Source organism: Merops nubicus, unplaced genomic scaffold, assembly GCF_000691845.1.
Source record: "Merops nubicus isolate BGI_N331 unplaced genomic scaffold, ASM69184v1 scaffold7935, whole genome shotgun sequence".
Taxonomy (NCBI): domain Eukaryota; kingdom Metazoa; phylum Chordata; class Aves; order Coraciiformes; family Meropidae; genus Merops; species Merops nubicus.
The window spans coordinates 20,157-36,852 of NW_008611663.1; the positions used below are offsets into that span (position 1 = coordinate 20,157).

At 41.3% G+C, this 16,696-nt stretch overlaps 1 protein-coding gene across 1 annotated transcript in view; it reads right to left on the reverse strand.

The window, feature by feature from the left end:
- Nucleotides 1-403: 403 nt before the first annotated feature.
- Nucleotides 404-16,696, reverse strand: part of LOC103773905 (sodium/potassium-transporting ATPase subunit beta-1-interacting protein 2) — a 73,990-nt gene continuing 57,697 nt past the window's right edge. Inside the window, exon 3 of the mRNA XM_008941287.1 lies at nt 404-489. Coding sequence (XP_008939535.1) covers nt 404-489 — 86 coding nt within the window. The remainder of the gene's footprint in view (nt 490-16,696) is intronic.

Sequence of the window (16,696 nt, forward strand, 5' to 3'; positions counted from 1 at the left end):
CTGGTAAGATAAATTCTAAATGCATCCACTAAATTAGAAAGTTGCTGAATTTCTGATAAATCTTAATAAACCCCACTTTTTTGCAACCAAGTTTTGTCAGCTCTAGATAGTTTTTACCTTGCCAGATTCTCATTGCCTCTGAGTAGAACCTGCTTGAATGAAAATGAGGGAAAATCAAGTGAGAGCTGGGTGTTGTTCAAACAACTGTGACACATTATATCCCTCCCTAAAAAATCATTATGATTCAACAGAAGAGTAATGTTGGTGCCTAAGTGTCATTTGAATCTGGTCGATCAAAAAAGGCTTTTTCACTATTCTGAATTTTCAAGTCATGTCATCTTTCAGCTTAATGATCCTTTAATATCAGCCTGCCAGTCTGCAGAATATCTCAGAAGTTAAGTACTTACATATACATGGGCTGTAGCTGTAAATGAGATGTCTTCTGTGGACCTTGATAGCCGTAAGAGTCAAAGCCACCTATGAAATCAACTGAAAAGGGGAAAATTGCTTTCATTAGCAACATCTTTTCAGAAGTGATATGCACTATCATTCAAGAACCACCCAGCACACAGATTATTTTTTGACGGGCTCCCTAATAATCTGTTAAAATTAAACCAGCTAATTGTGGAAATGCAGAAAAAAGAGTAAAAAAAAATAGAGAAAGGCAAAGGCACTTTAAAAAAATTAAAATCAAATTAATTTTAAAATCACAGAAAGACAATGATGTTACAATGAGGGATATGTAACAACCATCTGTCTACGAGAAACAGCCACACATTCCTCTTTTTAAGTAGACCACGTCACTGGAGTACAAAACAACATGTTATTCAGATATCACAAATGCTGAAAACCATTTATTTATTGGCATGAATGTATTGCTTCGGACTGCGATTACTGTGTCTGGGTTGCTGTCATACTGTGGCTCAGTGATGTAGAGGAGAGAGCACATTGATCTGACTCTGTCTGAGAGACAGGAGTTTCTCTGACTCCTTGCTTTGACATTTGAATTGAAATGCACGAGCAGAGGGTTGGAACAATTTATCTGAACTTCAGAGACGCGGCTTCACAGATCTAAGGAGGCCAGCATTTCTCTCAAGGGCCTGGAAGTCTGCAGTAAGTTTGTGAGGTGGGACTTATTTATTAATTCACACCATTGCCAGTTCCTGATTGTCTTCTCATGTTTATTTTAAAAAACTTCCAGGGCAATGCAATCTCATCTGAGCCTGAGACCCCTGTTCCTCTGCTGTAACACTTTATTTACACAGGTAAAAGCACACCCTTTGCTTGCTTTGCATGAGGAGGCACAACTATTCTTTTGGGGGTTATCTGTGTGTGGCCCTGAATTGTCTCTTACATTGCAGATGTGAATTTTACTTTAGTTTGATAGAAAAAGGCCAAAGAGTTCAGGTATGGAAGTACATTTTTCATGGGTCTGGGCACTGCTATTGACAGACTTGCTCTGTGTACATTAAAAAAAAAAAAAAAAAAAAAAAAAAGTTCTTTGATACAGAAGAGCTTCTGATGGATCTAAAATGCAATAACATTCACATAAAAATCACAAAATGTAAATATATAACCCTTAGTTTTGGAACTTTCACAGTGATTTGAGTCCTTAGAACTTTCATTTATGAGGTTATTTTATACTAAGGTACCCCTCAATCTGTGACATGTATCAATGCAGTCACACACCTTGCAGACATGTTACAAAATCAAATTCTTGTACTCCTCTGTCCACCATTTGCTTTGCAAGCAAAAAGACATCAAAATACAAGACTGGACTGGTACAGTAGTTCTCCGTTGGAACCACAGACACATTGAACCAGTCATCTACTGTCTTCCCTGGTAAGAATGGCACCTGCAGAAATAATTTAGCTGATTCTGTAAGTATCCTCCTATCACAGAATGATATTTTACTAAATTAATCCCTGACATCTCTAATGAAGGAAATTCTATAGTCTCTCTATGTTGCCTTTCCCTGCACCTAACTTCCTAATGTCTAATTCAAACGTAATTTCCTGCAAATTAACTACTTTTCTACATTTTAGCCTTTTCTCCCTATGGATATGAAGACAAATGACCCATTTGTTTCTTTTATAACTACTTTTAAGCATTTTCAAAAAGTATTTTCATGCTATCCATCTTCTCCAGATTTAAACATGCCTGGGTTTTTCAGTTTCTTCTCATGTCCTCCAAGCCTCTAAATTTTCAAGCCTGAACTCTTACAGTGGGGTGCAGAAATCAGGACTAACTGGAACAACTGCTAATGTAAGTACACTACCTGGAATAACATGTTGGTTGGGTTCTTTATTGTTGCTGTTTGCTTGTATTATTTTTTAATTATTTTTTTTTCAACTGTATCATACAAATGCTTAATAACCAGGTCTTTATTTTAATGTTTTGACACTAACTGTAGTCTAGTCAAGTCATCTGTATTTTATCTGAAGACACTTTGCTGATTCTTCTTCACAGATCTTTTGCACTTGTCTGTATTGGATTTCATCTTCTTGATTTCAAGCCACTTCTCAAGATCATTTTGACTCTAGTCTTATTTTCACAAGTGCTTGTAGCCCTCCCGGTCTGGTTTCATCTGAAATTTTTAGAAATATTCTCTCCTCTATATCACCCTTGCTGTTAACAAAAATAATGAAGAGAGTTATTTCCCTAGCTGTGGCCCCAGTGGGATCCTACCTGAAATGTCATTCCAGCTGGCTGATAACTAAATTTCAAATAGTGTTTTAAACAATTCTGCACACAACCTGCGATGACTACATCTGGACAATGCTTTCCTGGCCTGCTTACAAACCTTTCGTAGGGTCAAAATCTTGCTAAAATCAAGAACAATGACATTTGTTGTTTCCTACTTACTCATTGTCTGTAACCATCAGAATAATTTTATTACAGTGTGATCATGTCTTTGGAAGCATACTAAGTTTATAGGCACAGAATGAAGGATTCACTACAGGAATATTGTTGAGTGAAGTGCTAGGCTGGGAGGAAATAAATCCCCTTTTACTCAAATAAAAAGATTCTGTAAAGATTGCAAAAAAAAAAAAAAAAACGGACGTCTTTGCTGTAACTATGATTTATTGTTTTCTTACCCAGTTTTCCTTTTTTCTCACTCTTGACCTCTGACAACACAAGTCAGAAAATATCTGTGTTGTACTGAGTGTCTTACCCTGAATGTCAACCCTTGCCACTTTACAGATGCTGCTTCTATGCGTTTGCCTGGTTTTGCATTTCTTGTGTACTTTCTAAGACTCTTCAAGCAACTGGTAAATTGTTATTTTAAGGCTGCAGGCAGAGATACTCTGCTTTGCAGTTGTGGGGCAAAAGGTCTTCGCGGTGATTTTAGGCTTGTTTTCAGAAAGCTAAACCAACGTGCTCAGAAAAAGATTTCTTTGAGCAAAATGAGTTTGTGTGGGCACAAGAGAAAGATGCATGCCAAATAGCTCTGCATGCACTGTGTCTTTGCCCTGTTGCACAGAGCAAACAGGATGTTAACAAGCCAGATTGTCTAGTGACACACAAGGCAAGCTTGTAGAGATGTTGCTGTGTTCAACTGGCAGTGGAAGTTCCTATGTGTGTAACCAGATGATGGTAGGGCAGAGAGTACTACGGTGACCTTATTGTAGGGATACAATGGCTTCTTACCTGCAACAACAAACTTTGCAAGGTAGGTGAAGGTAGGTAACAGAAAGTGAACTCTAATTCAAAGGGATTCCAGTGATTTCTTTGTATCAGGCTTTCTTGTTGGTGGCAATTTCTCAGCACTGCAAAGCCTGCTGTGTCCAGACTGTGCTAAAAGCTCCCTGTGGACTCTGAGCTAGTTTCTTAAAGCATGCAAAATGCTGCCCTTTCTGCAGGCATTTTATCCTGACTGTGCCTAAAAGGTCACTAAAAGTGTCGTGCAACTGATACATTTCTGGCAGCAGTAACATGAGATGAATAAAACAAGGCTTAGTTGAATCGCTACAAAGGCTTCCATCCTTAACCTCATCCATCAAACACATTTTTGACTATTCTATTTTACATTCATGTTACATGTCACTGTTATCAGAAGTGGCTCTTTTGTCATGTTTTGCTTTAGTAAAAGCACACGTTCATATACAAACAAACACAAAATCCCATTCCTTTGAAATATTGGGTGCTGCGATGCTTATTTTTCTAGCTGGATTTGAATAGGATAACAGTAGTACTATTTATCTGTAAAATGTGTTGTAAGAAATTCACCCTGAGTATCTTCCTCCTTTGCTAGTGTTAAGGAGCTTGTCAGGCATATGACTGTAGTTACAACTGTAACACAGACAGGACATATGGCTCAAAATAGGGATGTGTTTTCTATTACTAAACCCCATGGGGATGTGGGGTCTCAGCCTCTGCTCACAGCACAGTCCTTACTGTCTTCAGTGTATATCAGCACAGGATGAGAGGCATAAATGTGCTCATTTTTCATTTCTAGAAGTCTGTGGTATGTAGAGGGACCATTAAACAGCGACATACAAAAAAAGACCCCATTAACATTGAAAAAAACATTGAAGCTGATGAAATCAACAGATGGGCAAAGAGAAAGGACACTGTGGAATAAAAGCAATATCTTCCTGTAGAAAGCAAAAGGAAAGTTGTTCAATAGAAATCAGAAGAATGGACACTATTCTACTTACAGAAACTTTCCTCTGTAAGATATAAATACAGAAGCAGTGAATCAGGTCCTCAGCTAATATATGGATTTATAGCTTCAGTGACTTCATGAAGCAATGGTAGTTTACATTAGAATCATAGTATCATAGAATCATAGGGGTTGGAAGGGACCTTGAAAGATCATCTAGTCCAACCCCCCTGCCAGAGCAGGACTACCTAGAGTACATCACAGAGGAAGGCGTCCAGGCGGGTTTTGAATGACTCCCGTGAAGGAGAATCCACAACCTCTCTGGGCAGCCTGTTCCAGTGCTCCGTCACCCTCACAGTAAAAAAAATTTTCCTGATATTCACCTTGAACCTCCTATGCTCCAATTTGCACCCATTACCCCTTGTCCTATCACAGGTCAACACTGAAAAAAGCTTAATTCCATCTTCCTGACACTCACCCTTTACATATTTGTAAACATTGATGAGATCACCCCTCAGTCTCCTTTTCTCCAGGCTAAAGAGACCCAGCTCCCTCAGCCTTTCCTCATAAGGGAGATGCTCCACTCCCCTAATCATCTTTGTAGCCCTACGCTGGACTCTCTCCAGCAGTTCCCTGTCCTTCTTGAACTGAGGGGCCCAGAACTGGACACAATATTCCAGATGCGGTCTCACCAATGCAGAATAGAGGGGGAGGAGAACCTCTCTTGACCGACTAACCACACCCTTTCTAATGCACCCCAGGATGCTAATGACCAGGGAAGCACATGTGCATGTCCATATGGACATGCATGTCGTGACTGAACATATTCCCCATGTAGTATAGCAGAAAGAGAACACATGGTGTACAAGTGCTGCATCTGAGATGAGAAGACTTAAATTTATGTACACTGGCTCTGAAGGTCAAAGACTTGGCCCCCTGGACTCAGGCATCAGAAGTACCATGATTAAGCCTCACCACTACAGCAAGGCACTCCACCGCACATGTAGCTGGGAGAGAGGAGAGATGGCAAACTACAGCTAATAACATCACTGGAGGCACTGTTTGTGCAGAAGTGAGTATGCGAGGCAAGAGAGAGCTGTGCACAAATGCTGGTAGCTAAAAACTGGCCAAGCTGAGAAAAAAAAGGAGAGGAGTAAAATCAGGCTTGGTTTTAATAACACTGGAAATGACATATGGGAAAAAAACCATAAAAGAACATATGGGGACCCCCTTGCTTCTGCAGCTTTCCTGCTACCTGCTTCACTGTTTGGTGAAAACACTTCCAAACATTTAGTGCTGCTGTCTTTTTATGCTGTGAGCATGGCCTGGTGGCTGTTCCACAATACAGCACACAGGAGGAGGTTTGCTTGAATATGATCTCAATAAAGTTTCTTTACAGTGATAATCAAACATTACTGGTCTTTGTGTCGAGTGTACAGCGATTTAGACTCGCAAAGCGGGGTAGAACCAAGCTTTGGGAATGCAGGGGGAAGGTGGGCATCTGCCAATACATGAGGCTGTGTTCTTCCTGCTGGCACAGGAGGGTTCAGAAATGGTTTTAGGGCTTGGCCACTTGGTCCAGTTCTTGCGGTACAATGAGCTGCATTTCTGCCAAACAGCCAGTAACAGCCTGTGAGTGCTCTTAGCTCACCCATTTGCAAGGTGAAACTAAAACCACAGACTTTTAAACTGTAACCTCATGGCATTTCTGAACCCTACAATAGGCAAAGGGGCTGCAAAATAAAACCCCTACACAAATTTTGGTGGAGTTTCTTAGCTCAGATTCTGACCCAGTGCTGCTATTTCCATGCTGTTTACTTTTATAATAGTAAAAATTATTCTGTAATTTTTTTGCCTCAAAGGGGCTTTCCCCCATCTTCTCTTCTTATCATGTTTCGTGTTGGATAAGGGCCTGCAGCATTTTTTTTCTGTCTCTGTTGCTGCTGAGCTCCTGGGCAATTATTTGATCAGCCCTTCTTCGACAAGAGGAGGTATGCAGTTTTGTGAAACCTGATAAGCACCACGTGGTGTCTGTCACTACCCTTACAGAGGCACTGACAGGAATCTCAGCCTCTTAATTCCTATAATTATGACCAAACAGGGGTGCAGATACTGCATTCAAGGTGAGCCTAGTTCATGGTTATACTCAGCAGACAATACCAAGATGAATGATGTTGAGGGTCCAGAAATTAGAGAAGCCAAAATGCACCTCAGACTCCCAGATGGAAAAGGGATCTCACCAGTGGCAGAGCCTCAGGGCAGGATGTGAGTAAGACCATGCTCTGGGGCAATTCCTCAGCAAGGCAGGGCTGGCCAACAGTAGGAACTGTGTCGAGAAGGTGGGAACCAGGGTCATGACTGAGCAGAAATGAACCAGGATGAAAGCAGCCAGAGTAACCGAGCAAGGGCTGGGAGCAGCCTCCAGCAGACAAAGGCAGAAAGAAGGATTAGTAATAGGGCAGGGAAGAACAAGAGCCAGGGGCCAGGAATAAATGACTGGAGTGCAGCTGCAGTAATGAGAAACACTGGGCTGAAACGGTCAGTGCTGCCTTTTATATCTGATAAATGCAGCAAGCCACCTGTCAAGCTTATAGAGCTGGAAATAGGGTTGTAGTCAGGCAGGCTGCCGCTTCACCCCTGTGAAGGTTTGCAAGCCTTGTACAAGCTTTCACATGGTCTTGTCCAAGATTCAGTAAAGAATCTGTAAAAGACTTCCACTCAGCATGAGAACATTAGCAGGCTTAAGAATATATTATTTTTCTAAACTGGACAGACCTGGACACTTTTGCATAACAGTCATTTGCTTTCAAATTTTCATGCTTGGGTCCAGAGCAAAAAAAAAAAAATATATATATAGCCCTTCAATAGCTTTTGACTGACAAATGATAGGAATTAAAGAAAATGTGGGGTAAACTGAATTATTATAGAAGTTATCAAATGAATCATTAGGAAAAATTGTTCTTAGCCACATCATTGCTAGAGGCAAGCAATACAGAGAGGAAAAAAGAAAAAAGGAGTAAAAAGAAAATGCCTGGGGCAGTGGCCTCCAAGGGTGACTACTACACTAATAAATTAGAATAAGAGTCATTAGTAGGTGCAACAAAGTGGAGAATTAAGGCCCAAATCTATGAAAGTTAACAATCCAATGCTAATGAAGACCTATCTAGATATTTAAAAGGAAAAGCAATAAGGAAAACTTTAACAGAAGGCATGCTGATAAAAGTAATTTAATACAAAGCTATGTCCCAGGCTTGTAGGCAGCTGTGAGGATCTCACATGGACTGTCTCAGCAGGGGAGACACTAAGGCTGTGGGCAGGTGTCTTTTTCAGGGCCACTAGAAGTGGTTAATGAGTCTAGTCTACCCGCAGCAGCTCATTACTGCTCCTTTCTGAGAAGCTGCTGTCCTTCAGTCTGGACTGAGCTTGGCTGGCCAGGACCTGTGGTGTGACACCTGCTTGTTTTGGCTGCACCCCTGAGGAGGCAGCCAGCCACCCTCAGAAGCTGGGAAAACAGGGTGAGGTAGGAGGATCTGCCCTCTCTCTACACAGGGATGAAGGAGGAGATCATCCCTTGGGCACAGCACAGGAGGGCCTGTCTCCAAAGCCTGCCCTCCACATTCACTGAAAAGTAGCAACAAATGACTGACATTGAAATGGAGTCTTTCATCATCATCAAAACAGAGCACAACGGTCTGCCTGGAACCATTTCCCATGCAATTTTCAGCGTGTGGAGAGGCTCAGATTTTGCTATTTTTTCCCAATTTAGAATGGGAGTTTTGTTCATTTTTAAATCAAACCATTTCCATGGCTAGGAAGACCACATCTTATTCCACTGCAGCAACAACTTGAGTATCTCTTCAAATCATCTGTGGCTTTTGTTTTCAGAACTGCCAATAGTTACTACCTCATCTGTACTACCAGTTTGACACAACCACGTGGGACATTGTTTCATAATCTGGACTTCTTTGTGTTCCTCTCGTGAAACAATTAATTAACGACACGACAAGTAATATTTTCAAAATATTTTTGGTATGAAAGGTATCTTTCTTTCTAAAAGAGATGTTAATCGTTCATTCCCTTTTCACATGTGCATATCTTTCCCAAGACTTCTGCAACATGTCTTTCTTGAAAAGATAAAACGTGTGGTGAATAGTTTAAAAAAAATGATGCCAGGTAAGTATATCTCCCTGGCTGTTACAATACATTGCTTTTATTAAGCAGTATCCCATTGTGCTAAGCTGCTGGAATGGAAATGTTACTTCCTTCGAGCTTTACATTATGTTATTTAGACATTTTTTAAACTTGAGGTTGACAATCCCCACAGGAGGCGGTGATGGTTGCAAGGGGAGTGGCAGGGAAGACAGTGAGGGAGAAAAGAAATTACCATAGATGGAGCCAGCAACACCACCATTTCCCCCCATGTGATCTTATTTGTATATTTGCCTCATTCCAAAACCCTGTCTCCTAGGGATTCCTTGAACATCAACTTCATTAGTTACAAAGGCAGCAATCCATAACCAATTTTCTTTTCATGTCAAGCTTTTTCATGTATAAACCTAGCCCTTTTGTTGAAAACATTTGCAATTAATCCCACAAACAAAGAAAATGCAAATTGTACAGTCTACGCTAAGCAACCTTTCTGACTCAAGGCCCTGACCACTATATTATACACTAAAATGAATTGAAATTCCCACTTTGAGTCTAACCTAATTTTCTAGTGATAATAGGCATGGATTCCCAGAAGCATTCTATGCATCTAGATAGTAACATCCTAATTTCCCTTCCTGGTAAATGTTTTAAATAAGATTTTAGCACCAAAGTAAATTAACCTTTAAATTAATTGTAATTATAAAATGCCATCACTGATTTTGTCTTCTGACTAATTACTTGCTATTATTTAAACAAACTGCACCTCCTCTGAGCTTTACGTTTGTTTCTCTCTCTGCAGTGCAGCGCCAAATGATCACAGACCAGGCTGTGTAACGTCTGCCAAGCCCTGTGACTCCTTGGGCTGCTCAGGTCCGTTTGCATCTCAAATGTGGCCAGTTTCACTTGTCATAGTTTCCTGCCATAGGTTTTCCCCCCTGTGCTTCAGCCTCACACTCTGCAGCTCAGACATGGTTAGCCTGAGCTTTTGAACCAGTGAGGGTGCCTTGTGGGATGCGGAGTGAGAATGAGATGCTCAATGCCAGCCTTCTGCTCTGCAAAAGGTCCCCTCTAAGACAGAACATGTCTGGAAATAATGACACAGGAACCAGCTGTTGATACATGCAAAAAGTTGATGCTGTACAGGCATCTTGGGGAATTTCCTTAATGGTCCTGGTGGCACCACGGCTCTCCAAGGCAGCTCTCTAGGATGACAAGCATGAGGCAGTACCACAGGATTTCAAAGGCTTCTCTATCTCTCTCCACGCTTCCATTATCATCCTGACAGTTGAAGACATAGTATTTCCCTCCCTTTGGTTTACTTAGTTAATATAGCAGTCACCACACTAAATGAAACAAGTCAACAGAAGAAGCTTCTAATTTAGCCCCAGGCTGTAAATTGGAGAGTGCAGCTGAGCAAAAACAAGTCATAGCTTCAGCTTTTGGAATGTGTTCATTGAATTCTCATTCATGAATGACCTGTTCCACAGCTGCAGAACAACCGTGCTTTCAATATTGACTTGTATTATTTGTTCTTATTCTTATTTTCTCCTGTGTTGCCTCTCCAGACCACCTGGGCTGTTCTTAGCGTTAACCAAACAAGTCAGACGTGTGATTCACCCTGTTGTGAGGGAGGTGTCTACCACAGACAGGGCAAATTGCTCTTTGGAGTTACATCCCTGAGTCCATTGACTGTGGTGGAAATCTCAATTGTTAGTTTAAACTGAAGGCCTAAATACACGTGGCTCCAGGTGTGTGAGATGAATGCTGCCTGTGGCAGCATGTAAAAGCTGAAGATGGAATGAGTGGTATTTTACAGAGAAAGACTCAAAACACATCACACAAATAGTAGGTGTTGGAATTCCTTGTCTCTGGAGGCTGTGTTTGAAAAAAACTTTCTTGCTTAAAATGTAGGTAGACACTTTCAGGAAGAAAAGACCATTGTGGGAAACTAAATACAATGAGATCACTTCTGGCTAAGGCAGTCCCTTAACTACAAATTACTGTCAGGATTTCCTGGGAATCACAAAATTGCTCTGTTCTTACATGCCTACATGGCAAATAGATATGGAAGTAAGCATAAGATGTTCTTCATTGCTGGATATGGGGCTGGATAGACTCAGTACCTCCTATCTTGTGCTATGCAGGTGTAACAGGTAACTGCTTTGGCAGAGCTGCAGCTTACACTGCAGCTGTGGTGTAACCTTTCTGCTGGGGGAAAGGGACCTGCTAGGCTGCCCAGGACAACAACTTGCAGAGATGTAGGCAAGTCCAGCCTTGACTGCAGAAAGATGGTTGCAGTCATCTTCAGCCATTTCTCTCAATCTTAGTTTTTGCTTCCTTCTTATCTTTCTCCTGTCCTGGTAGTTTCAGGACTTACCACAATATTTGTCAGAAAATGGGAAATAAAGAAACAGAATAAATACACAAACGTTTGCTGCTGGTCTCTTTGCCATTGTTTTAGAGATTTATAAGCAGGGATGGAAGCTGAGGTACTATTTCTCTGTTGTGTCTCACTAAGCAGATTGTGAAAAGCATTTGGCACAGAAATAAAGATACCTGAGCATATTCTGCACTTCAATAGTGCCTTTCATCCTTGAAGCTTAAAGTTGTGAAGCAATATATCTGCGAGTTTGTCCCTGTTATTATTTCCTAATTTAAATATAGGAAACAGAAGTATGGAGAGGTTAAATAATCTGCTCAGAGGTGGAAGGCAGCCTGTAACAGAGCTAAAAATAAAAGGCTTTTATACTATTAAAACTTCATATTCCACATCTCTCAGATCTAATGAATTTAATATTGTGTTTTAAAAGAAAATCTTTTTTGTCACCTTTGTCTTTCCCAGGTCAGGCCTAGGATCCCAGAGTAGATTGTTTTTTGGCGCTGAGTTTATTGGCACATAATTCCTATGCTGTATTGCTCACCAGTAGATACCTTTCTGGGGTATTATCTTCCTGAATGTCTTCAGTAATTCAAATGGAATTGTGAATTCAAGTTTTTATGAGGGGAATGAAATAATTTTAAAGGGTTATCTAGAGCTCTACCTCTGTGCCAGACATCCCCAAAAGCTGGGCTTAAGGGAATACATAGCAAAAATCTACTTAACCGAGCTACAATTTCTTTTGCTTTTTAGTTTACCTAGAAACAATGCCAAAAGAAAGGAAAATACCATATCTGCAAGTTGGATCCCTGCTAGCATGAGACAGTGCAAAGGTCGTACCTCATAGCACTCAGGGAACAGTCAGACAGGCTATATTTATTCTCTGATTGCTTTGCCACTGTGTTATGGTAGGTAGATGCTGTTTCTTCTCCATGTCTGGATCTGCAAAGGAGTCCTCTGGATTAGGATTTCACTGTGGGATAGGGGCTGAATTGGTGATTTTCTCCAGGCTGGGGTTTCTTCCCAGCCAAAGCTGTCCCAAGGCTGGGACAAGCCAGTCGCCTTTCCCTCAACAGAACCTGCAAGGCAAGTGCAGAATTCCCACTCCAGTAACCCAGTTTTCTTTTTTAATTGCTTACAGACAAAAAGCCCCAGGAGAATGCTGCTTTATTGGTTACATTCCATTTTTTTTTACAAAATATCTGTATAGTTAATAACATTTTCAAAAATACACTGAATTTTCTTTTAGTAAAGCAATAACAGCTTATAGCAGGGAGCTAGTGAAGAAACGCATATTAAATGAACATTTCAGTGTTATTAAAAATAATGTGCAGCCTTTGAAAAATGCAGGCCTAATATGATTTTGGAAAACAAATGAGGAGTTATGATAAGTTTACGGCCTTTGAACGCCTCCAAGTAATGATTGTTGCTGACATTCCCATGCTTTGTTTTTAATTGCTGCAGCTAATAAAGCTAATGAGGTAAGAATGACAATGGCTTAAACATACCAATGGCAATAGCAAAGAGGAGAGTGTTGAGTTGGCAGCAGCCCTGATGGGCACCCATCTACCCTTGTCTTTCCCAGATGGAGACCTGAGGATCTCCAAGCTCCAGGGAACATGATGAAAAAGGACCTTTGGGAGCAACAAATCGCCACCAAGAGAAGCAGCCAGGGAAAAGCCACTTTTGTCTGACCCTTGGAGATGAGTGCTGCAGTTCAGCTCCAGTGCAGCCAATGCTGGAGCACTGCTTGTGACTGTACCAGGAGGGGAAGTGGCTTCCTTTTTAATCCTTGACATAGAATTAACCCAAAGCAGATTATTCTCATGAAAGGTAGTGTGGATTTCGGCTTTGATTTAGGGGCCCTGCTCTGGGTTTATTTGGTGTGTGAGTAATTAAAGCCTCTAGATTTGCTGATTCAGCCCTGATGACCCTGATTTGATCACTGTATTGTTCCTTTCCTAATCCTTTAGTGAGGTTAGTGCAGGTTAATCTTAGTGAAATGTTTGCTTAATTCTACCTTCACTTACTTATTCTTTTAATAAAATCTGCATAAAGAATGGAGAAATAGTAATTCTTTCAGCTTGTTCCAATTACTCTGAGAGCAAAGCTAATTCAGCTGAAGCAGCTGAAGAGCAACTTGATTGTGTTTCTGCAACTGAGGCTCTGTGCCAACAGAAGATGGGGCACCTTCTCTGCTCTGTAGCAATGTTGATATGTTAATCTGGTTAAAATCTGGAGCGTGCTCATGTCTGGCTCTTGGATTTTGCATTACTTTTTCTCTTGTTTCATGCTTTGTTGCCCACTGCTGCCAGTCTCAGTATTTCTGCCTCTTTTGCTCCTCTTCTGTGCTGCTGTTGCTCCTATGGCCTCTTAGCAAAGCAAAAGGAATGGAATTGAATGTATGGGTGATCACCATATCCATCATGAGGAACAAAAGCTTTTTCTTTTGGCTCTGTTTCATCAGAAAGGGTTTTTCTATTGACTTTGTTGTATCAGATATGGTTAAACGCCTCTTTGGTATGATCCAATATCATTATCCTTATGGTCCACTGTGATTGGCGGTGAGGAATCCCAGTTTTGCAGGTATGAATGGCTCTGAAAAACAGATCTAGATTTCTCCTGTGATGTCTGTGAATATAGAGGTAGGTAAGAGGATGCCTTCTGCTGTTTTCAGAGACCACTTCAGTAGCTGAGAAACCAGGGTAGAGGTGTGGGATTGCTTTGTGGTGATTGGTTTTACCAGAAGATCTTTCACAGCTGATACATCTTTAGCATACCAGCAGGTACACCAGTTGCCAAATTACATAAAGCACAAGCCCAGCCTCACTGCTTACCAGGTACATACACTAGACAGGGGTTGGTAGGCAGCAGATTAAGTTTTTTTTTTCTGCTATGCTAGATGTCCATCAAGTCTGAGGGAGGTAGGAAACTGTGGGCAGGAGGAGTTTCTTCAACCCTCTGTGCCACAGATCTTGTTCCATAGCAGCATGCAGGTGTGAGAAACTGGAAAAGTAGCAGAAGGACTATGGAAAGAGAAACACAGCTAGGGTGTCTGAAGTGATGTCAGACCAAAGACTTGCATATGCAGGAAGCTCTAGCAATGGCTCTGGCACACAGAGCATTCCACTCTTCATGAAAGCTTTTCTCCTTCATACTCACTTGAGCTGCATGAGATGACCCCATCTGTGAATGTACTGAAGAAATTATGCTTGGGCATCTTCCTCTGAAGTATAGATACTTAATAACACAGTATTCATAAAGGATACATTTTTCAGAGGAGTATGAGTGTTGCCAAAAGGGAGGGAAAAAGTGAGAAAATATGTCTACATGGAAATGAAAGAATCTAAAATTAAGCCTGAGCAGGGGGTATCAGTATGGACTGCAGCCCCTGGCTGTCACAGCAAGTGCTCAGCACATGTCAGAGTGGATTCTAAGCAGAGAGAGAACTAGAACTGTTCTTACTCTTTGCCTCATGTAGTCTCTCAGCAGAAATTAAAACTGCTTTAATCTTACAATACCTTGAGGGGCCAAATCTGATCTGAGCATTAGTTCTGTACTGGGACGACTCAGCCACAGAAGTTCTAAATTTTTTCATTTTTTTTTTCCCCAGCCACACTTCCAAACCTCACTGAAGGTGAAGCTGTGGCACCAGAGCTTGTGCTGGCTTTGTTGTGCTGGGTGGGGATTTGCTCCATTTCCTCAGGGAGGTGCTCACAGGTGGGTAAGATGGCTCTTTGGCTGGAAGAGGATGCCTGGGTCCTAACAAAGTAATAAAAGCCTTAAAATAGGCAAGATGATGGCAAGAAAAGGTTCAAAGCAGCATAACTATCTGTGGCTTCTGAACGACAGGGAGCTCCCACCACAGTGAGTAGAAAACAATACCATATTGGCTGTGGTGCTTTGCTGCCAGGAATGCTGCTTTACAGACCACGGGAGAAATCTCTCAAATGTGTTCCAACTTCTGTGCTTGTTTGGTGAGCCAAGTTGCAAGTCCCTTCCTTGCTTTTTACTTATACCATGCCCTAAAGCATTCCAGAAGAATGAAAAGGAGATTTAAGCCCTTGGAAGAGGGGGCGGAATAGTATTAAACATGATTTCGCTTTGCAGGGCAAGGAATCACTGTCCTCCAGCTCTGTGGATAGCGAGTGCACTTAACAGGGAAGTAGGAGAAAGTACATGATTGGGTCCTTCCCTAGAAGGACAAGACCTGTTTGTGACATACTGCTGTTCTACACACCTGTCCCAAACTCTTTTTACTGTTATGCCTTCCTCGCTTCCCCAGAAACACAAAGACAACTGCAAGGAGCATAGCTGTAAAGACCTCAGAAGTGTGGTTTGATTTCAGCACTAAATCTCCCCTTGACGGCTCACAGTGGCAATGTATTGCCCATAGATTATAGGTTTGCAGCTATTTTCTGTGCAGGAGAATATACAAAGGAACCCCCACCAGCCCTAGCAATGCTCTCAATCAAATAAAAACCCTTTAGCTTCCTGTTGCAGAGCTCTCTCTAGGATTCATGTATATTTTATCAAAGTTACATGCAGTTCTGATACTTGTTTATAAAGTTCTTTAGTATGAATCCCAAGACATACTGAACAGCTGCAGTGGCCCTTTTTAAAAAATCAAGGTTAGAGCAGTGAAAAAAGGAAATGGCTTCACTCCATAGCCTGTAATAAGAACAAATTCAACAGTCTTCTATTGATACAAATAAGCAGAAGAAACACATAGATCTATATGAAATAATTTTACTCCTTGTAATTGTACTCTGGGAGCAGCAAGAACAAAGAGGAGCTCTACAGTTTCACCTCTCATAAATGAAGGTCCTGCAATTATCTAAAGCTATTTTTTTGCCAGAAGTGCTTTTACAAGCCAACACACAAGTCAATGCAGAAGAGCTATACCCTCAGCGGTAACCAATTACTGTGAAGACAGTTAATAACAATCTGGAATAATCATAAAAAAAAGCAGTTTGTATTTACCAATTAGGATTCTTGCTTTTTAAAAAATTTGTTTTATTTTTAGACTATTTCTTAAGCTAAGCTGTAAGGAAAAAAAAATTGCAATGATCTTCCCAGAAGAAAGGAGTATGTATTTTTTAATCTGCATTTCATGACTCCTGTGTCTTTCGGGCATTTGCAAATGTTAGATTGTTTTGCCAATGACCAGGCCCAACAAAAATGATAACACCAGCAGGGAGATGAACCAATATCCAGACTGTATGGTAGACAGAAATGTTACTATATGAATGACCGCCGGGGGTACAAACAAGTCAACAAGCTCATACATGATCAACACCACCCCCAACGATCCCACAAACAACATGGCCCGTCCCACAACAGGTGGTACAAACAGTGAACCGAGGTTGCCCATAGTTGGCATGGGAAACAGCCAGACCAGCCAGTTAAACACATAAGAAAAAGGTGCCCACATGGCAATTCTCACCCGATCGACCCGCATTTGCAAAGGCCTAAACAGACTGTGGCCCAGCTCCAGGGAGAGTCAGGAGGTCTGCCCTGAACCAGGAAGCTCTGGGGAGTGCACTCCACAGACAGACACTCCT